Source organism: Salmo salar, chromosome ssa22, assembly GCF_905237065.1.
Source record: "Salmo salar chromosome ssa22, Ssal_v3.1, whole genome shotgun sequence".
Lineage (NCBI taxonomy): Eukaryota > Metazoa > Chordata > Actinopteri > Salmoniformes > Salmonidae > Salmo > Salmo salar.
This window is the reverse complement of record NC_059463.1, coordinates 39,666,422-39,689,060: the sequence shown is the minus strand read 5'-3', so window position 1 is coordinate 39,689,060 and position 22,639 is coordinate 39,666,422. Positions and strand designations below refer to the sequence as shown.

The 22,639-nt window shown below is 40.7% G+C and overlaps 1 protein-coding gene across 1 annotated transcript in view; it reads left to right on the top strand.

Moving 5' to 3' along the window:
- LOC106583522 (testis-expressed protein 264 homolog) overlaps positions 1-3,096 on the top strand; it is an 83,201-nt gene extending 80,105 nt beyond the window's left edge. The window contains exon 4 of the mRNA XM_014167803.2: positions 2,225-3,096. Within this exon, the coding sequence (XP_014023278.1) occupies positions 2,225-2,532 (308 nt within the window). The 3' untranslated portion in view covers positions 2,533-3,096. The remainder of the gene's footprint in view (positions 1-2,224) is intronic.
- Positions 3,097-22,639: the final 19,543 nt, after the last annotated feature.

Genomic DNA, 22,639 nt, shown 5'->3' with positions numbered 1-22,639 from the left:
CCACCATAAAAAAGCCAGACTACGGTTTGCAACTGCACATGGGGACAAAGGTCCTGCTTTTTGGAGAAATGTCCTCTGGTCTGATGAAACAAAAATATAACTGTTTGGCCATAATGACCATCGTTATGTTTGGAGGAAAAAGGGGGAGACTTGCAAGCCAAAGAACACCATCCCAACTGTGAAGCACGGGGGTGGCAGCATCATGTTGTTGGTGTGCTTTGCTGCAGGAGAGACTGGTGCACTTCACAAAATAGATGGCATCATGAGGCAGGACAATTATGTGGATATATTTATGCGACATCTCTAGACATCAGTCAGGAAGTTAAAACTTGGTCGCAAATGGGTCTTCCAAATAGACAATGACCCCGAGAATACTTCCAAAGTTGTGGCAAAATGGCTTACGGATAACAAAGTCAAGGTATTGGAATGGCCATCACAAAGCCCTGACCTCAGTCCCATAGAAAATTTGTGGGCAGAACTGAAAAAGAGTGTGCAAGCATGGAGGCCTACAAACATGACTCAGTTACACCAGCTCTGTCAGGAGGAATGGGCCAAAATTCACCTAACTTATTGTGGGAAGCTTGTGGAAGGCTACTTGAAATGTTTGACCCAAGTTTAACAATTTTAAGACAATGCTACCAAATACTAATTGAGTGTTTGTAAACTTCTGACCCACTAGGAATGTGATGAAAGAAATATAAGCTCAAATAAATCATTCTCTCTACTATTATTTCACATTCTTAAAATAAAGTGGTGATCCTAACTGACATTGTTACATTGTGTTGTTTACATTGTGTTGTTTAAGTGTTCCCTTTATTCTTTTGAGCAGTATCATATATATATACACATATATAGTTTATCAAGGTCTAGTTGAGCAGCTCATTTTTTTGAATGTAGGGGGTGGATCAGCTTTAATATTGCTGATAGATTGTTGAACCATCAAGTAATTGTCTGCATCATTTCCAATCCCCCGTGTGTGTGTGTGTGTGTGTGTGTGTGTGTGTGTGTGTGTGTGTGTGTGTGTGTGTGTGTGTGTGTGTGTGTGTGTGTGTGTGTGTGTGTGTGTGTGTGTGTGTGTGTGTGTGTGTGTGTGTGTGTGTGTGTGTGTATGTAAGCTTGGCACACCTGTATTTGGGGAGTTTCTCCCATTCCTCTCTGCAGATCCACTCAAGCTTTGTCAGGTTGGATGGGGAGTGTCGCTGCACAGCTATTAACAGGTGTCTCCAGAGATGTTAGATCAGGTTCAAGTCCGGGCTCTGGCTGGGCCACTCAAGAACATTCAGAGACTTGTTCCAAAGCCACTCCTGCATTGTCTTGGCTGTGTGCATATGGTCATTGTCCAGTTGGAAGGTGAACCTTCACCACAATCTGAGGTCCTGAGAACTCTGGAGCAGGTTTTCATCAAGGATCTCTCTACTTTGCTCTGTTCAGCTTTGCCTCGGTCCTGACTAGTCTCCCAGTCCCTGGCGCTGAAAAACATCGCCACAGCATGATTCTGCCACCATCATGCTTCACCGTAGGGATTCATCAGACCAGAGAATCTTGTTTCTCATGGTCTGAGAGTCTTTAGGTGCCTTTTGGCAAACTGCAAGCGGGCCGTCATGTGCCTTTTACTGAGGAGTGGCTTTCGTCTGGCCACTGAAATCAAATGTTTATTGTCACATAAACATGGTTAGCAAATGTTAATGCGAGTGTAGCGAAATGCTTGTGCTTCTGGTTCCGACAGTGCAGTAATATCTAACAAGTAATCTAACAGTTCCCCAACAACTACCTAATACACACAAATCTAAAGGGGGGTGAATGAGAATATGTACATATAAATATATGGATGTGTGATGGCCGAGCGGCATAAGCAAGGTGCAATAGATGGTATAAAATACAGTATATACATATGATATGAGGAATGTAAGATATGTAAACATTATTAAAGTGGCATTGTTTAAAGTGTCTTGTCTGTCCGTCTATATGTATTGTCTATCTATCTATTTATCTGTCTATCTAGCTCTCGTCTTCTGTCTGTGTGTCTGTCTGTCTGTGTTTGTTGATTCACATATGTTATATGTTCATAATTTTCATTCATCCTGCTTAGTAACACAGTGCCAACAAAATTGTATGCATTCTCCTTAGTCTTACCTGTTCCCCCCGTGTCTTTTTCTCCCTAAGTGCAGTTTCTAACTATTCTTACCCTCTCTCTCCCTTACTCTCTCTCTCCCTGTCTCACTAGGTGCGGACTCCAATAGTGAGTGCAGTTCAGGGAGTGGTGTTTTCCTGTCAGACAGCAGAGAGACCTCCTTAGCCCCATCCAGCGTCCCCTCCCTGATCCGACACTACAGAGGAGGAACAGGGGGAGGAGGAGGTGAAGACCGCAGCAACAGGAGCTCCAGCTCCTCCTCCTTTGAGGAGTTGGACATGGAACTCCCAGACGGACAGGAGGAGGAAGCAGGGACAGAGCAAGCTAGCGACGCCCCCTGCAACAAGAACCTAGAGACGACCACAGAGGAGAGAGGGGTTGTAGCCGGGGGAGAGGAGTGAGGGGATGAAGTGGGGGAGAATGGAGGGGGGAGAAGAAGAAGTGGAGGTTGGGGGAGGAGGAGAGAATTCTAATGTGCAGTTTTCTATGGCTCTTTTTCAATTAGTCTTTCCTTGAATCCTCCCATTTTGGACTTTCTCCTCCAATATGGTTGAGGTGAGGAAATGGGATGCAGGGAATCACAGAAATACTTTTTGAGATAGAGCCATTGTGTCTTCCTACAAGTAGAGTTTTTTTTACATTCCCAAACCTATTTTAAGGTGATGAGTTACTCTGATGAGTGTGTTGTGTTGAGCTGTTGGTCAGGCAGAGTTCCAACGGGAAAATGGTTTCCTTCTTTCTGTCCTTCTGTTGGTTGGCTGACAGAAAATAGAATTTAAAAAAACTATCAGAAATACGTCAGGTAACCTGAGTTTCTTGAAATCCACGTTTGTTTTTAAGTATTTAATTGATATGATAAGCAAAGTGGTGCATGGTGAACAAGTGTGTTTGGATGCATTTTAGATTTTTTTTTTACTTGATTGTTATGTTTTTACAATTAAAATTATGATTATCATCCCTTGTGACTGATGTTTTGACCTTCATCCTGTAATTGCAGTAAAACTGTAGTGTATCTATATTTGAGATGATCTTACTTTTCATTTTTATATAGTGTTTGGAGTAAGAAAAAAACTATTTAGAATATAATGTTTGTTTGGGTATGTAAAAGTGCTCAATGTTTTTCCATACTGTTTATTTTTCCCATCCTTTCAATCTGACCAAACAACTTGAAATCTATAAAATCAGTATAAGTACTGTATATGTATAAGCCGGTTGGTTCGAGCCCTGAATGCTGAAAGCTGTGGTATATTGGACTGTATACCACGGGTATGACAACAAACAAAAAAACGATTTACTGGTCTAATTAAGTTGGTAACCTGGTTATAATAGCAATAAGTGCACCTCGGGGTGGGGGTGGTATACCTAGTCAGTTGTACAACTGAAATGTGTCTTCCGCATTTAATCCAACCCCTCTGAATCAGAGAGGTGCGGGGGGCTGCCTTAATGGTCATCCACATCATCAGCGTCACAGACTTGCTCAGGGGCAGAATGACAGATTTTTACCTTGTCAGCTCGCAACTTTGTCAGTTCAGGGATTCGATCCAGCAACCTTTCGGTTACTGGCCCAACGGTCCTACAAGCCAGGTTACCTGCCGCCCCATATATGGCCAATATACCAAGGCTAAGGGATGTATCCAGGCACTCTGCGCTGCGTCGTGCATAAGAACAGCACTTAGCCGTGGTATATTGCCCATTTACCACACCTCGGGCCTTATTGCTTAAATATGCCATGGGTAATTGCTGGGTAAACTGGGTAATTTGGGTCCTGGCTGCTGATTGGCTGAAACGGAATTTCAGATGTGTGTATATAAGACAATATACCATAGTATGATGCAAAAATACTTGTTTTTTGTTCTATTTATGTTGGCAACCAGTTTATAATAGCAATAGCACCTTGGGTTTGTGATATATGCCTAGTATACCACGCCTAGTATACCACACCCCCTCGGGCCTTATTGCTTAATTATATCCCAAAGTCACAGGAATGTCAAAAAGATCATCAAGGACAACAACCCCCTGAGCCACTGCCTGTTCACCCCGCTATCATCCAGAAGGCGAGGTCAGTACAGGGTGCATCAAAGCTGTGACCGAGAGACTGAAAAACAGCTTCTATCTTACGGCCATCAGACTTTTAAATAGCCATCACTAGCACATTAGAGGCTGCTGCCCTATATACACAGACTTGATATCACTGGCCACTTTAATAATGAAACACTAGTCACTTTAATAATGTTTACATATCTTGTATTATTCATCTCATATGTACAGTTGAAGTCGGAAGTTTACATACACCTTAGCCAAATACAGTTGAAGTCGGAAGTTTACATACACTTAGGTTGGAGTCATTAAAACTTGTTTTTCAACCACTCCACAAATTTCTTGTTAACAAACTATAGTTTTGGCAAGTCGGTTAGGACATCTACTTTGTGCATGACATAAGTCATTTTTCCAACAATTGTTTATAGACAGATTATTTCACTTATAATTCACTGTATCACAATTCCAGTGGGTCAGAAGTTTACATACACTAAGTTGACTGTGCCTTTAAACAGCTTGGAAAATTCCAGAAAATGATATCATGGCTTTGGAAGCTTCTAATAGGCTAATTGACATCATTTGAGTCAATTGGAGGTGAAGCTGTGGATGTATTTCAAGGCCTACCTTCAAACTCAGTGCCTCTTTGCTTGACGTCATGGGAAAATCAAAAGAAATCAGCTAAGACTTCAGAAAAACAATTGTAGACCTCCACATGTCTGGCTTATCCTTGGGAGCACTTTCCAAATGCCTGAAGGTACCACGTTCATCTGTACAAACAATAGTACGCAAGTATAAACGCCATGGGACCACGCAGCCGTCATACCGCTCCGGAAGGAGACACGTTCTGTCTCCTAGGGATGAACGTACTTTGGTGCGAAAAGTGCAAATCAATCCCAGAACAACAGCAAAGGACCTTGTGAAGATGCTGGAGGAAACGGATACAAAAGTATCTATACCCACAGTAAAACGAGTCCTATATCGACATAACCTGAATGACCGCTCAGCAAGGAAGAAGCCACTGCTCCAAAACCGCCATAAAAAAGCCAGACTACGGTTTGCAACTGCACACGGGGACAAATATCATACTTTTTGGAGAAATGTCCTCTGGTCTGATGAAACAAAAATAGAACTGTTTGGCCATAATGACCATCGTTATGTTTGGAGGAAAAAGGGGGAGGCTTGCAAGCCGAAGAACACCATCCCAACTGTGAAGCACGGGGGTGGCAGCATCATGTTGTGGGGGTGCTTTGCTGCAAGAGGGCCTGGTGCACTTCACAAAATAGATGGCATCATGAGGAGGTAAAATTAGGTGGATATATTGAAGCAACATCTCAAGACATCAGTCAGGAAGTTAAATGGGTCTTCCAACTGGACAATGACCCCGAGCATTCTTCCAAAGTTGTGGCAAAATGGCTTAAGGACAACAAAGTCAAGGTATTGGAGTGGCCATCACAAAGCCCTGACCTCAATCCCATAGAAAGTTTGTGGGCAGAACTGGAAAAGCGTGTGCGAGCAAGGAGGCCTACAAACCTGACTCAGTTAAACCAGCTCAGTCAGGAGGAATGGGCCAAAATTTACCCAATTTATTGTGGGAAGCTTGTGGAAGGCTACTCAAAACGTTTGACCCTAGTTAAACAATTTAAAGGCAATGCTACCAAATACTAATTGTGTGTATGTAAACCTCTGACCCACTGGGAATGTGATGAAAGAAATAAAAGCTGAAATAAATCATTCTCTCTAGTATTATTCTGACATTTCACATTCTTAAAATAAAGTGGTGATCCTAACTGACCTAAAACAGGGAATTTTACTAAGATTAAATGTCAGGAATTGTGAAAACTGAGTTTAAATGTATTTGGCTAAGGTGTATGTAAACTTCTGACTTCAATTGTGCATTTAAACTCCGTTTAAAAAGTCCAGCATCCCGGAGTCGCCTCTTCACTGTCGATTTCTTTTCTGAGGTCTTCACTGATTTCTTTTGATTTTCCCATGATGTCAAGCCAAGAGGCACTGAGTTTGAAGGTAGGCCTTGAAATACATCCACAGCAACACCTCCAATTGACTCAAATGATGTCAATTAGCCTATCAGAAGCTTCTAATGCCATGACATCATTTTCTGGAATTTTCCAAGCTGTTTAAATGCACAGTCAACTTAGAGTATGTAAACTTCTGACCCACTGGAATTGTGATATAGTGAATTATAAGCGAAATAATCTGTCTGTAAACAAATGTTGGAGAAATTACTTGTGTCATGCACAAATTAGATATCCTAACCAACTTGCCAAAACTGTAGTTTGTTAAAAAGTAATTTGTGGAGTGGTTGAAAAACGAGTTTTAATGACCCCAACCTAAGTGTATGTAAACTTCCGACTTCAACTGTATGTGACAAATAAAATTTGATTTGATATCACACAGACACCCATGTTTGCCAAGTAGGCTCCTTGATGACCAAATCCTAAACTTGCTTGTGTGATGCAACTGCATACCATGCACCTGGTCATATTGACTACATAAATATATGTGTATGTGTGTGTGTGTGTGTATGTATGTATGTATGTATGTATGTATGTATGTATGTATGTATGTATGTATGTCTATATATATATATATTTAAGTTATACAATTTTTTTCTTATACATTCATTCTAGGAACAGTTTTATTATGGAATCTAGATGGAGTATGTAGAAGCATACAACCGTACACCTCACTCAATACCCTTTACTCTGGCAGACCTTTGGGTGTTGGTATCTTGTTTATCTAATGAATGTCCCTATGTTTATTATTGGTTGAATAAAATACATTTTCGATTTGCCAGTTGTCGTATGACTTTGGGCTGTCATGCTTAGCTATGCTATGTTATGCTCAGCTGTGTGTGAAAAAATAGGAGAGATAAAGAAGGGAGGGGTGAGAAGGAAAGAGAGGGAGGAACTGGGAGTGTATGCATCTGTAATTCAATAACTGGGAGACCAGAAATCCAAGTTTTATGCAAATGGCTATGTATATTCATAAGCAGCAGTGTTAAGTTATTTTCAAGATCACACCGTTTATTCCACTCAGAGAGATTAATAATACAAGACAGGCAGGGAAGAATCTCCACTTCAGTTCATTCCTGTTACTAACCCTGAGTGTTCCTCAAATGGAACCCTATTCCCTACATAGAGCATTACTTTGACCAGGATCCATAGGGTTCTGGTCAAAAGTAGTGCGCTATGTTGGGAATAGGGTGTTGTTTGTTACGCATTCCCTGTCTGCTTTAGTCCTGGAATGGATGTCTTTCTAGACACAAACTTGTGGGGATGATACATTACTCACCATTTGTTAGCGTAGAGCACACTATTGTCATACAGTGGATATCATAAATATTCACCCCCCTTGGATTTCTTCATTTTATTATGTTACAAAGTGGGTTTCAAATAGATTTATTTAATACACTTTTGTCAACAATCTACACAAAACACCAATGTCAAAGTGGACGTAAACAATCAGATTTTTTTTTAAGATTAGTGAAAAATAAAGCACGAATATATCCCCTTGAGTCAATACTTCATTTGTTTTTTAAAAAATGTTATAATTTAGCAGACGCTCTTATCCAGAGCGACTTACAGGAGCAATTAGGGTTAAGAGCCTTGCTTAAGGGCAAATTGACATTGTTCACCTAGTCGGCTCTGTGAAGATGTTGGGATCATGATTAGTCATATTGGCAATATTCAAGTCTTGCCATAGATTTGTTTATCAAAAATCTATGAAGCTGGAGACTCATATCTCCCTCACTAGCTTTAAGCACCAGCTGCCAGAGCAGCTCACAGATCACTGCACCTATACATATACACCTATACATAGCCCATCTGCAAACAGCCCATCTATCTATCTACCTACCTCATCCCCAATATTTACTTATTTGTCTTGCTCCTTTGCACCCAAATATCTATACTTGCACATTCATCTTCTGCACATCTACCATTCCAGTGTTTAATTGCTATATTGTAATTACTTCGCCACCATGGCCTATTTATTGCCTTAACTTACCTCATTTGCACTCACTGTATATAGACTTTTGTTTTCTTTTGTTCTACTGTATTATTGACTGTATGTTTTGTTTATTCCATGTGTAACTCTGTGTTGTTGTATGTGTTGAATTTCGATGCTTTATCTTGGCCAGGTCGCAGTTGCAAATGAGAACTTGTTCTCAACTAGCCTACCTGGTTGAATAAAGGTGAAATGTACATTTATTTTTAAGTAGATTTAACTTGGCCACTCAGGAACATTCACTGTCTTCATGGTAAGCAACTTCAGTCTACTTTTGGCCTTGTGTTGTAGGCTATTGTCCTGCTGAAAGGGGAATTCTTCCTCCAGTCTCTGGTGTAAAGCAGACTGAAGCAGGTTTTCCTCTAGGATTTTCCCTGTGCTTAACTCCATTCCATTTATTTCTATCCTGAAAAACTCCCCAGTCTGTGCCGTAATCAAGCATACTCATACCATGATGCAGCCGCCACCATGCTTGAAAATAAATAGGCAGTTACTCAGTGATGAGTTGTGTTGGACTAGACCCACATATAAGGCTTTGCATTTATGCCAAAAAGTGTATTCCTTTGCCATGTTATTTTGCAATATTACTTTAGTGCCTTGTTGCATGCAGGATGCATGTTTTGGAATATATATTCTGTATATTTGTATTCTTTTCATTCTGTCATTTAGGTAATTATTGTGGAGTCACTACAGTGTTGTTCATCCATCCTCAGTTTTCACCCATCACAGCCATTGAAGTCCGTAGCTGTTTTAATATCACCAATGGCCTCGTGGTGACATCCCTGAGCAGTTTCCTTCCTGTCCTGCACCTCAGTTCAAAAGGACGGCTGTATCTCAGATGTGTCTGGGTGGTTTAATACATCATCCACAGCATAATTATTAACTTGACCATGCTTAAATTGATATTCAATGTCTGATATCTTACTGTTAACCATCTACCAATCACTGCCCTTCTTTATGAGGCTTTCTAAAAGCTCCCTGGTTTTTGTAGTTGAATCTGTGCTGTAAATTCAATTATTGACTGTATGGTGGACAGAGGAAGGGGTAGTCATTTAAAAAATGTCAACCCCTATCCCAATAGTGGCTAAAGGACCCTGACCTTACTCCTTAGTTCAAGGACCTTGCAATGTTCTGTTTTAAGGCGAATTGGCGGTGGAAACCAAAACAGCTAATTACTCCATCTAAGCGTGAATCGATTCTCAATTGCGGTATGGTTCTAGAAACATAAATCCCTCTACTTACATATCACATCAAAATCATTTCAAAAATACTAAATACACTTACTGTAAGCAATTGAAAACAATTCTAATAAATAAAACAGTTGGACAATGGATGGAGATACTCCAAACTTTTTGAATTTTGTAAATCGATCAGATATTGACTGAATTATAGCGCATGAAACATTTTACTGGCACAGACAAATAATGAATGTTCAGGGATTTTGGTGCATTAGGAAAGTTTTCAGACCTCTTGACTTTTCCACATTTTGTTACATTACAGCTTTGTTCTAAAATGGATTAAATAAATAAAAATATGAATCTACACAATAGATGAATGTGTAATGACAAAGCAAAAACAGGTTAAAGAAAGGTTTGCAAATGTATAAAAAATGAAATATCACATTTACATAAGTATTCAGACTCTATACTCAGTACTTTGTTGAAGAATCTTTGGCAGTGATTTACACAGCCTCAAGCCTTAACTCCTATATTTGGGGAGTTTCTCCCATTCTTCTCTGCAGATCCTCTCAAGCTCTGTCAGGTTAGATAGGGAGTGTCGCTGCACAGCTATTTTCAGGTCTCTCCAGAGATGTTCGATAAGGTTCAAGTCCGGGCTCTGGCTGGGCCACTCAAGGACATTCAGAGTCTTGTCCTGAAGCCACTCCTGGGTTATCTTGGCTGTGTGCTTAGGGTCTTTGTACTATCGGAAGGTGAACCGTCGCCCCAGTCTGAGATCTTGAGCACTCTGGAGTAGGTTTTCATCAATGATCTCTCTGTACTTTGCTACATTCATCTTTGCCTCGATCCTGACTAGTCTCCCAGTCTCTGCCGCTGAAAAACATCTTCACAGCATGATTCTGGCACCACCATGCTTCACCGTAGGGATGGTGCCAGGTTTCCTCCAGATGTTACCCTTGGCATTCAGGCCAAAGAGTTCAATCTTGGTTTCATCAGACCAGAGAATCTTGTTTAGGTGCCTTTTGGCAAACTCCAAGCAGGCTGTCATGTGCCTTTTACTGAGGAGTGGCTTCCATCTGGCCACTCTACCATAAAGGCCTGATTGGTTGAGTGCTGCAGAGATGGTTGTCCTTCTGGAAGGTTCTCCCATCTCCACAGAGGAACTCTGGAGCTCTGTCGGAGTGACCAATGGGTTCTTTATCACCTCCCTGACCAAGGCCCTTCTCCCCCAATTGCTCAGTTTGGCCGGATGGCCAGCTCTAGGAAGAGTCTTGGTGGTTCCAAACTTCTTCCATTTAAGAATGATGGAGGCCACTGAGTTCTTGTTGACATTCAATGCTGCAGAAATGTTTTGGTACCCTTCCCCAGATCTGTGCCTTGACACAATCCTGTCTCAGAGCTCTACTGACAATTGCTTCGACCTCATGGCTTGGTTTTTGCTCTGACATGCACTGTCAACTGTGGGACCTTATATAGACGTGTGCCTTTCCAAATCATGTCCAATCAATGTAATTTACCACAGGTGGACTCCAATCAAGTTGTAGAAACATTTCAAGGACGATCAATGGAAACAGGATGCACCTGACCTCTATTTTGAGTTTCATAGCAAAGGGTCTGAATACTTAAGTCAATAATGTATTTCTGTTTTTTATTTTTTAATACATTTGCAAACATTTCTTAACCTGTTTTTGCTTTGTCTTTATGGTGCATTGCGTGTAGATTGATGAGTAAAACTGAATGACATTTTGGGGAAAAAAGCCAACTCGTCTCCTTAATTTATTGAATCAGATGGCTCATTCATCACAAAGCCCACTGATATTGTAAACTACTGACTTTGATATTGCAAACGAATGAATTTTTAATTGGCAAGACAAGTAAACTTAGGGATGACATGCTAGCAACAAATGCTGACACTACACATCCAAGTATATCGGACCAAATTATGAAAGACAAGAATTGTACTTTTGAGTTCCGTAAAGTCAGTGTGGAAGAGGTGAAAAAATGATTGTTGTCTATCAACAATGACAAGCCACCAGGGTCTGACAATCTAGATGGAAAATTGCTGAGGATAATAGCAGATGGTATTGCCACTCCTATTTGCCTCATCTTCAATTTAAGCCTGCCCTATGGCCTGGAGGGAAGCTAAGAGTAGTAAAGAATAGTAAAGCCCCCTTTACTGGCTCAAATAGCCGACCAATCAGCCTGTTACCAACCCTTAGTAAACTTCTGGAAAAAATTGTTTGACCAGATACAATGCTATTTTACAGTAAACAAATTGACAAAGAAATTCAGCATGCTTATAGGGAAGGACACTCAACAAGCACAGCACTTACACAAATGACTGATGATTGGCTGAGAGAAATTGATGATAAAATGATTGTGGGGGCTCTTGTTAGACTTCAGTGCAGCTTTTGACAGTATTTATCATAGTCTACTGCTGGAATTATGTGTTATGGCTTTACACCCCCTGCTATAATGTGGATAAAGAGTTACTTGTCTAACAGAATGCAAAAGGTGTTCTTCAATGGAAGCCGATCAAATATAATCCAGTTATAAACAGTAATTCCCCAGGGTAGCTGTTTAGGCCCCTTGCTTTTTTCAATTTCTTACTAACGACATGCCACTGACTTTGAGTAAAGCCAGAGTTTCTATGTATGCGGATGACTCAACACTATACACGTCAGCTACTACAGCGGCTGAAATGACTGCAACACTCAACAAAGAACTGCAGTTAGTTTCAGAGTGGGTGGCAAGGAATAAGTTAGCTGTCAGGGATTTCGTCGTCGTCAGACGATATGGCGAAAACATCGTCGGAAAAGGAGGACCAATATGCAGCAGGATTGACAATGCTCATCTTGAAGTTTATTAACTCAAAAGTGAACACAAAATAATAAACAACGTACTCACGATCTACTAGACAGTCCTGTTAGGCTCACACACGCTAAACAAGAAACAATCTCCCACAAATGACAAACACACCCTAATATATGGGACTCTCAATCAAAGGCAAATAGACAACACCTGCCTTCAACTGAGAGTCCCAACCCCAATTAACCAAACATAGAAACAGACACACTAGACTAAACATAGAGTACATGAAAATCAAACAGTGCCCAAAAACCCCGGAATACTTAAATCAAATGCCCCTTCAACAAACACACCACCCCGAACCACATAAAACGAATACCCTCTGCCACGTCCTGACCAAACTACAATGACAATTTACCCTTATACTGGCCAGGACGTGACATTAGCCCTAAATATTTCTAAAACTAAAAGCATTGTATTTGGAACAAAACACTCATTTAATCCCAAACCTCAACTAAATCTTGTAATAAATAACGTGGAAATTGAGCAAGTTGAGATGACTAAACTGCTTGGAGTAACACTAGATTGTAAACTGTCATGGTCAAAACATATTGATGCAGTAGTAACTAAGATGGGGAGAAGTCTGTCAATAATAAAGCGATACTCTGCCTTCTTAATAACACTATCAACAAGGCAGGTCCTACAGGCCCTAGTTTTGTCACACCTTGACTACTGTTCAGTCGTGTGGTCAGGTGCCACAAAAAGGACTTAGGAAAATTGCAATTGGCTCAGAACAGGGCAGCACGGCTGGCCATTGGATGTACACAGAGAGATAATATTAATAATATGTATGTCAATCTCTCCTGGCTGACAGTGGAGGAGAGATTGACTTCATCACTACTTTTATTTATGAGAGGTATTGACATGTTGAATGCACCGAGTTGTCTGTCTCAACTACTGACAAGACATGCCACAAGAGATCTCTTCACAGTCCCCAAGTCGAGAACAGACTATGGGAGGCACACAGTACTACATAGAGCCATGACTACATGGAACTCTATTCCACATCAAGTAACTGACGCAATCAGTAAAATTAGATGTAAAAAAACGGATAAAAAAACACCTTATGGAAGAGCCGAGACTGTGAAGCAACACAAACATTGGCACAGACACATGCATACACACACACACACATACGATAACATATGCACTATACATCCACATGGATTTAGTAATGTAGATATGTGGTAGTGGTGGAGTAGGGGCCCGAGGGCACACAGTGTGTTGTGAAATCTGTGAATGTATTGTAATGTTTTAAAATTGTATAAACTGCCTTAATTTTGCTGGACCCCAGGAAGAGTAGCGGCTACTTTGGCAGCAGCTAAATACAAAAAATATTTAATTTAATCAATTTTAAAATAAGGCTGTAATGTAACAACATTTTGAAAAATGGAAGAGGTCTGAATACTTTCCGAATGCACTGTATACAGTACATGTTCTAATGGTGTCATTTTTTTACATTTTTGGTGAAAAAATAAAGAAAATGATATGTGCCTAATTTGCATGTGTATTTGCAAATTTTTTTATTATTTTTATTAAGGGGTGGAACAGGGCTGCAACCACCAAAAACTTGTATTGGTGTGAGCCAATTGGTCTGAGCCTACCTGCACTCACCTCCGCTGTCTAGACCGCCTCATTAATTACCGTTGTTGTCACATTCTGTTGCATAATTCAAGTGTGTCATTAGCAGGATATCCTCAGATTAAAAATCAATGCTCTTGCCTCGAGATTACACCTATCTATACACACTTTACTTGATTTGTGAGATCAGACATAATATCACACAAGCAAGAGTATGAGAGAGTCGCAGGAGTAAAATGAAAGCAATCAATCCAGTGAGATGTGACAGGTGGATTTTGCACCACTCAGACACAGCAAATAGATGGCTGAAAAAGACAGATCCTCAGGTGGGCGGGGCATGTGCATTGCTACTTATTGTCTTAACCGGTTTTAACACAGTTGCAGCGGACAGTATTTTTCAGTGACAACACGTTTTTGGCGTCTGTCTTTTGTTTACACACAGGTGTTCGGACACAAAGATAGCTAATTAGCACAGGTAGTACACTCTGTCTTCCATCTGTTTTCTGGAAACAAGCTCTGTGACATGGAAATATGGCCGTGTGGGTACCCTAACCCTGTAAAGGTGTGTAGTAAATGAAACTTTGCTGATATGAACGATACGTTCTTTATGTGTCCAAAACCATACCGGAAGTGATGTGTGGCAATGTTTAGAGAAAGTGTTCAGACTCTTAACAAAACTCCCCCAGTCAGAAGATACTATTGTGAATAATCAAATAAAATGTTATTTGTCACATGCTTTGTAAATAACAGGTGTACACTAACAGTGAAATGCTTACTGACGAGCCCTTCCCAACAATACAGAGAGAAAGAAAAGATAAATAGTAGGAAAATAAATAAATATACAGTGAGTAACGGTAACTTGGCTAAATACATGGGGTACCAGCACCGAGTCAATGTGCAGCGGTACGAGGTCATTGAGGTAGATATGTACATATAGGTAGGAATAAAGTGACTAGGCAATGGGATAGATAATAACAGTAACAGCAGCGTATGTGATGAGCCAAAAGAGTTTGTGGGAAAATGAGTTTGTGTTAGCTTAAGCAGTTAGCGTCTATGAAAGTGGTAGTCAACCCCTGTTATTTCACACAGAGTGAGTCCATGTAATTTATTATGTGATTTGTTAAGCCAAATTTTACTCCTGAACTAATTTAGGCTTGCCTAAACAAAGGGGTTGAATACGTATGCAATGACTATATTTTAGTTTTGTTTTTATTAATTTGTACAAATTTGTAGAATTTTCCTTTCACTTTAACATTATGGAGTATTTTGTGTAGATCAATTACTAAAAAATATACATCTATAAGAATTCCACTTTGTAGTGCAACAAAAAAATAATTAAAAATCCAAGGGAGGTTAATACTTACGTTACCCAGTGTATATAATCAACCAACATGTACATTTTGTCTTCCTTTTCCTGTGTCTACTTCATGACAGACAGTTACAATACTGTTCCACAGCATATTGCCTTGTAAAACACAATAATGATAAGTACTATGAAAGTCTATATAACAACAGACCAGTGGCGGTCAGTGCCGTTTATGATGAGGGAGGACGATTCTTTTTTCATGAGCATGGCCTTATTTCTATTACAGCATGTTGGATGACTGTCATTCATATTCCACTCACCCAGTTCAATGTAACATCAGTAGGTTTAGGCTACTACAGGATACTCACATTTTCCCTATGCCCATCATGAGGTTGCTACAGTCTAGCTTATGAATAAAAGCTTACAACGTAGGTGCACATAAGTCGACAGACAATTTTGAGATGACAGACAGTGACGCATTCAATGCCACCTTGCATACTCGCGCCTGCATCTAGCTTATCTAGGGTGTAATCATTAGTCCAACTGTTGCAAACGAGAGTTTTTTATTGGACAAATTCAGGTATTTTTATCCCCGTTTCGTTTCCTTCCGTTTAAGAAACGTTTTTCAACAGAATTGGCGTAATGAATACACCCCTGATCATGGCAACCACATTGTATTCATTCTAGCCTCTTTGCACTCCTCCTCTCACCTTTCCCTTCGTTTGTGGACTTCAATGAACAACACATCAATTGTACTGTATGTGACCAAGCAAAAAAAGCTTTCCAAGCCAAACCATGTCATAACCGCTACACACAAAGTAGCATCCTAGTCAACATAGCTAATAGAACTAATGCATTAGTAAACCTGCTACAATCATGCAGTAACGTTACAGTGTATAGCCAGTAAGCAGTTACACCGGCGGACCCCGGTGACAATAAATTAATAAAACCAAAAGCTTACCTTGACTTGGAAGAGTTCAAGTGTTGTGTTGGATAGTCATAGCCAGCTAGCTAACATAGCATCCCTCTGTTTGAGCCGGGTTTTTGAGTAACTAAACTAGCCAGCTGCATTTGCCATGTAAGTAAGTGAAAGCATCACTGCCTGGTATGGCAACTGCTCGGCCTCCGACCACAAGGCACTACAGAAGGTAGTGCGAACTGCCCAGTACATCACCGGGGCCAAGCTTCCTGCCATCCAGGACCTCTATACCAGGCAGGGTCAGAGGAAGGCCCTAAAAATTGTCAAAGACTCCAGCCACCCTAGTCATAGACTGTTCTCTCTGCTACCGCACTGCAAGCGGTACCAGAGCGCCAAGTCTAGGTCCAAGAGGCTTCTAAACAGCTTCTACCCCCAAGCCATAAGACTCCTGAACAGCTAATCAAATGGCTACCCAAACTATTTGCACCCCTCCCCCCACCCACCCACCTACGCTGCTGCAACTCTCTTATCATCTATGCATAGCCACTTTAATAACCCTCCTGCATGTACATAATTACCTCAACTACCTCGATACCGGTGCCCCCGCACATTGACTCTGTACCTCTTCCATCCCCCTGTATATAGCCCCGCTGTTGTTATTTACTGATGATCTTTAATCATTTGTTTTTCTTATCTCTTACTTTTTTTGTTGGTATTTTCTTAAAACTGCATTGTTGGTTAAGGGCTTGTAAGTAAGCATTTCACAGTAAGGTCTACACCTGTTTTCGACGCATGTGATAAATAACATTTGATTTGATTTGAAACTGAAAACAATGAAATCTCTCTCTCTTGCTTCTGCTTCATTTTTGAAGAAATTAATTTGTTGAAAACTGTTGAACTATTGTCTTTCTTTCTCTTTGAGTCAACTACTCACCACATTTTATGCACACGGCAGTGCTAGCTAGCTAGCTGTAGCTTATGCTTTCAGTGCTAGATTCATTCTCTGATCCTTTGATTGGGTGGACAACATGTCAGTTCATGCTGTAAGAGCTCTGATAAGTTGGAGGATGTCCTCCGTGTAACAGTGTAGGTTCCGTCCCTCTCTTTGCCCCAACCTGGGCTCGAACCAGGGACCCTTGCACACATCAACAACTGACACCCACGAAGCATCATTACCCATCGCGCCACAAAAGCCGCAGCCCTTGCGACGCAAGGGGAACAACCACTTCAGGTCTCAGAGCGAGTGACGTCACTGATTGAAACGCTATTAGCGCGCACCACCGCTAACTAACTAGCCATTTCACATCGGTTACACTCACTCCCCTTCTGACCTCCTCTTTTTTCCGCAGCAACCAATGATCCGGGTCAACAGCATCAATGTAACAGTGTAGGTTCCGTCCCTCTCTTCGCCCCAACCCGGGTTCGAACCAGGGACCCTTGCACACATCAACAACTGACACCCCACGAAGCATCGTTACCCATCGCGCCACAAAAGCCGCGGCCCTTGCGACGCAAGGGGAACAACCACTTCAGGTCTCAGAGAGAGTGACGTCACTGATTGAAACGCTATTAGCGCGCACCACCGCTAACTAACTAGCCATTTCACATCGGTTACACCCGGAAGCAGTCATAATTACTGTATAAGTCTATGGAAAGGGGTGAGAACCAAAAGCCTCCTAGGTTTTGTATTGAAGTCAATGTACCAAGAGGAGGATGGAAGCTAGCTGTCCTCCGGCTACACAATGGTGCTACCCTACAGAGTGCTGTTGAGGCTACTGTAGACCTTCATTGCAAAACAGTGTTTTAATCAATTATTTGGTGACATGAATATATTTAGTATAGTTTTATCTAAAAAGGATAACTTTTTCAATGTTTTGCCATTTTTATTTTAATGAAGTTCACTGAGGAGGATGGTCCTACCCTTCCTCTGAGGAGCCTCCACTGCAACAGACATGTATGAAATGTTATATATTTTTTCTGTCGTTTGTCATTCTATAAAAGGGAATATGTGAGAAAAGAACATAGACACACACATACCACTTTCTTCAAAAGATCATCAATCAACCAAAGCCTGATCCATCCATTGTTTTATCCATCACGACAACTTTCCTCTAGGTTGTTCAATTCAGTTGCTTTTCCACTCCTCAGTGAAATCAAGGCTAGTTGGTTGGTGTATACTTGTTCTCAGGCAATCTTCAAAGTGCTGCAACCACCCACTCTGATACTGATACAAGCCCTGTTTGCAATGTATACCCACATTTTTATGTTGCTGTCAATTATTTCCAATGTGTACAAAACATTAGGAACACCTGCTCTTTCCAAGACATAGACTGACCAGGTGAAAACTATTATCCCTTATTGATGTCACATGTTTTAGAGGGTGAATGGGCAAGACAAAATATTTAAGTGCCTTTGAACAGGGTATGTTAGTAGGTGTCTGGCGCACCGATTTGAGTGTGTCAAGAACTGCAAAGATGGTGGTTTTTCACTCTCAATATTTTCCTGTGTGTATCAAGAATGATCTACCACCTTGTGTAAAATAGTAAATAATGGCTACTTTTCAGAAAGTATTAAATTGTCCACTATCGGTATATCTATTTATTATGGCCATCGAAATGTTAGCTATTAAAATCAGATCCAACAATATCAATGGCTTAGAAATCCAGGGTTTAAAAACAAAGCTGTCATTGTACACTGACGAAAAATCAGCAATTTGTATCCCTGCACAGCCTCATAGAGGATCTAGATAATTTTTCTGACCTCTCTAGATTAAAACAGAATTATGATTAGTGGATTAAAATCAGAATTAGAATTATGATTTGTGCACCATAGAGGATCTAGATAATTTTTCTAAACTCTCTGGATTAAAACAGAATTATGATTCGTGCACCATATTACCTATTGTTTTGCAAAAAAATAAAGCTTTTACATGGCCCTGCCTACACCTAACAACTTGTTTTTTAAATTATATGACCAAAAAATATTCCTCTTTATTTGGAATGTCAAACCAGACAAAATTAAGCATGCCTATTTATATAATGAATATGAATTCGGAAGGGCAGAAATGATTAAATATTAACGCATTGCACCTCTCACTAAAGGCTTCAGTCATACAAAAACTATACTTAAATCCAAACTGGTTCTCTAGCAGATTAGTAAGAATGGCATTTTTACCTTCATTCAGATTGCAACCTCTCACTTTCGGTTATTTGAAAAGGAAATAATCTCCAAAATATCGCTATTTTTAAAACGAGCCATATAAAGCTGGCTGCAATTTCAGTTTAATCCACCTGAAAAAAAAACAGAAGAAATATTATAACAAATATCACAGTATAGTTAAACTCAAATATCCTAATTGATAAAAAATTTAAAAATTAAAATTATTAAACGATGTAATCTTTATGAATTATTTCATAAATAGGACTGGTGGAGTTAAGTCTCACATGCAGTTAACAAAAATATATGGAAATGTCAGGGCTATCCAAAATTACAACTGATTGCAGCATTACCGCAACAATGGAGGAGGCAAGTGGAACAGGGAGAAGGTAAGGAACTTGACTGTTGGCCCTGCATTAAAGACCAAAATTGTGATAAATAAAAAAAGTATGTTTCATTTAAGGACCAAAAAATTTCCAGCTGCGCCATACAAAATATTTGGGATGAGATTTTCGATGTACCGATTCCATGGCACATGTTTTATGAACTGATACAAAACGACGCCGGATTAAAAACTTAGAGTTTTTCTATGTAAATGATTATACAAAATTCTTGCAACCAATATAATGTTCTATACAACCATCCCAGCTCTGCATATTTTGCTGCGAAGAGACAGAATTATTAGGTCACTTGTTTTGGTACTGCCATACAGTATGTAGCCTGTTTTTGGTCGCAGGTTCGGGGATAGCAAAACAATTGCAACATCTACTTGGAGCTAACTCTGCAAATAACATTGCAGTGTGATTCTAAAAGTCATAGTCAATTGATCAATAATATAAACTTACTCTTAGCAAAAACAATTATTGAATTTACAATCTGTAGAAACTATGAGAATAGAAAGGTTCAGAAAGGGTCCACCTGCATTGGAGTCAACATGGGCCAGCACCCCTGTGGAACGCTTTTGACACCTTGTAGACTCCATGCCTGACAAATGGAGGCTGTTCTGTGGGCAAAAGGGGTGCAAGTCAATATTAGGAGGGTGTTCCTAATGTTTTATACAATCAGGTTGTGTGCAGGTGCACTTAGTTAAACATGTTTTTTTCCCCATAGGTTCACTAGGTGCAGGTGTGGATATTTCCCCTCTGGGTAGGTGTACTGAGGTTGTCTATTTGGCATGTGATGTGATGAACAGTGTGCACCCAAATGGCACCCTAAGGCTCTGGTCAAATGTAGTCAACAATGTGGGACTTAGACCATAATGACAAGGTTGATACTGACCCAGAGGGAGATGACATTTTGAGGGTCTGAATGCTGATATCAAACTGATTTGCCCATTTTTGCAACTCTGGTAAACAACACTGTTCTCCCAAGAGTTTTGTTGACACTGTGTTACTAAGCAGAATTAATGAAAATTATGAGCATATAAAACATGTGTATCAACAAACACAGTTCTGCTTTTTCTTTAAGGGTCACAACATAAGTCATTTCTATGTTCACTCAATTTCTAAATATTCAGTTATATATTAGTTGCCTCAGAGAGCAAGACTCAAATGTTGGACACAGTAAGACAGACTGAGAGGCCCTATACACACTCTAGTTGCACAACTGATGTCCAAAGCATTGGACACAACTGTTTTAATACATCGGAAGGTTGTGGAGACACCACACAATGGTTGTGTAAATATGTTTGTGCAGACAAACTCTCTGTTGCATCTTAAGAATATTAGTTGTGTATCGCAACTATGGTGTCAAATGCCTTGTACATCAGTTGCACATTGGCTTACAAAATTCTGGGAAATGTCAATAAATCCCCTGTTTTTTTAAATCCCAGTTGGAAGATTCCTAGATTCAGGAGGGAATAAGCAGGAAATCCAGAATGAGGATTTCTGGAAAAGCAGGGAATTTATTGAAAGTTCCTGGAATTATGCACCCCTAGTTGTACAACCTATGTGAGTACAGGGCCTGAGAGAGAACCTCTGATCTGGCACAAGTTGCACTAATCCGATTAAACAAATGGCACCCTAGTCCCTCTAGTGCACTACTTTTGACCATAGGCACTAGGGTACCATTTGGTAAAGACCTGTAGTGTGTATTTGCATTTCTGATCTAATTGCTAATAATTATTGTCTAGGTTAGGAACATTGCAGCCCATGTGGTATACTGTTCTACTGTAGGAACATGAGACAAATTAGGTTATATGTCAGAGAAGACATGCAATGTTGTGTTTTGTCATTATGCTAAATACTGCTTTGGGAGGTGTGTGTGTGTGTGTGTGTGTGTGTGTGTGTGTGTGTGTGTGTGTGTGTGTGTGTGTGTGTGTGTGTGTGTGTGTGTGTGTGTGTGTGTGTGTGTGTGTGTGTGTGTGTGTGTGTGTGTGTGTGTGTGTGTGTGTGTGCACAGTTTTCTCCCTCGCCAAATGTATGTTCTTAAAGAGTGGGTGCATACAGTATAATGCATGTAGTGAATATTTCCTCCTTGTTTTGGTCGTGTAACAGGCCTCCAAAATATATTACATATTTTCACAGGCTTGCATCCTCACCATTTAATAATGAAATCTGTTCATAAGGTGTTTCAAATTGTTTCTAACCTCAAGCTAAACATATGAATATGTTAATTAGCCCTACGGTACAGTATATTGCTAGCAATAGGTTTTGGCTTGGTCTGAACAAACAAACAAGTATAGCTAAAAGTTAGGTAACTCAGATTAATTCATAGTAATTTATAATTTATAATTTAATCTTCTCCTTTCCCCCTTCTGACAACCAGGTGGCGAATCGCATCTCTGCATGTCTGGCAGACATATCAGTGTGGATGACGAATCACCACCTCAAGCTGAACCTCGGCAAGACGGAGCTGCTCTTCCTCCCGGGGAAGGACTGCCCGTTCCATGATCTCGCCATCACGGTTGACAACTCCCTTGTGTCCTCCTCCCAGAGTGCTAAGAGCCTTGGCGTGACCCTGGACAACACCCTGTCGTTCTCCACCAACATCAAGGCGGTGACCCGATCCTGTAGGTTCATGCTCTACAACATTCGCAGAGTACGACCCTGCCTCACACAGGAAACGGCGCAGGTCCTAATCCAGGCACTTGTCATCTCCCGTCTGGATTATTGCAACTCGCTGTTGGCTGGGCTCCCTGCCTGTGCCATTAAACCCCTGCAACTCATCCAGAACGCCGCAGCCCGTCTGGTGTTCAACCTTCCCAAGTTCTCTCACGTCACCCCGCTCCTCCGCTCTCTCCACTGGCTTCCAGTCGAAGCTCGCATCCGCTACAAGACCATGGTGCTTGCCTACGGAGCTGTGAGGGGAACGGCACCTCCGTACCTTCAGGCTCTGATCAGGCCCTACACCCAAACAAGGGCACTCCGTTCATCCACCTCTGGCCTGCTCGCCTCCCTACCTCTGAGGAAGCACAGTTCCCGCTCAGCCCAGTCAAA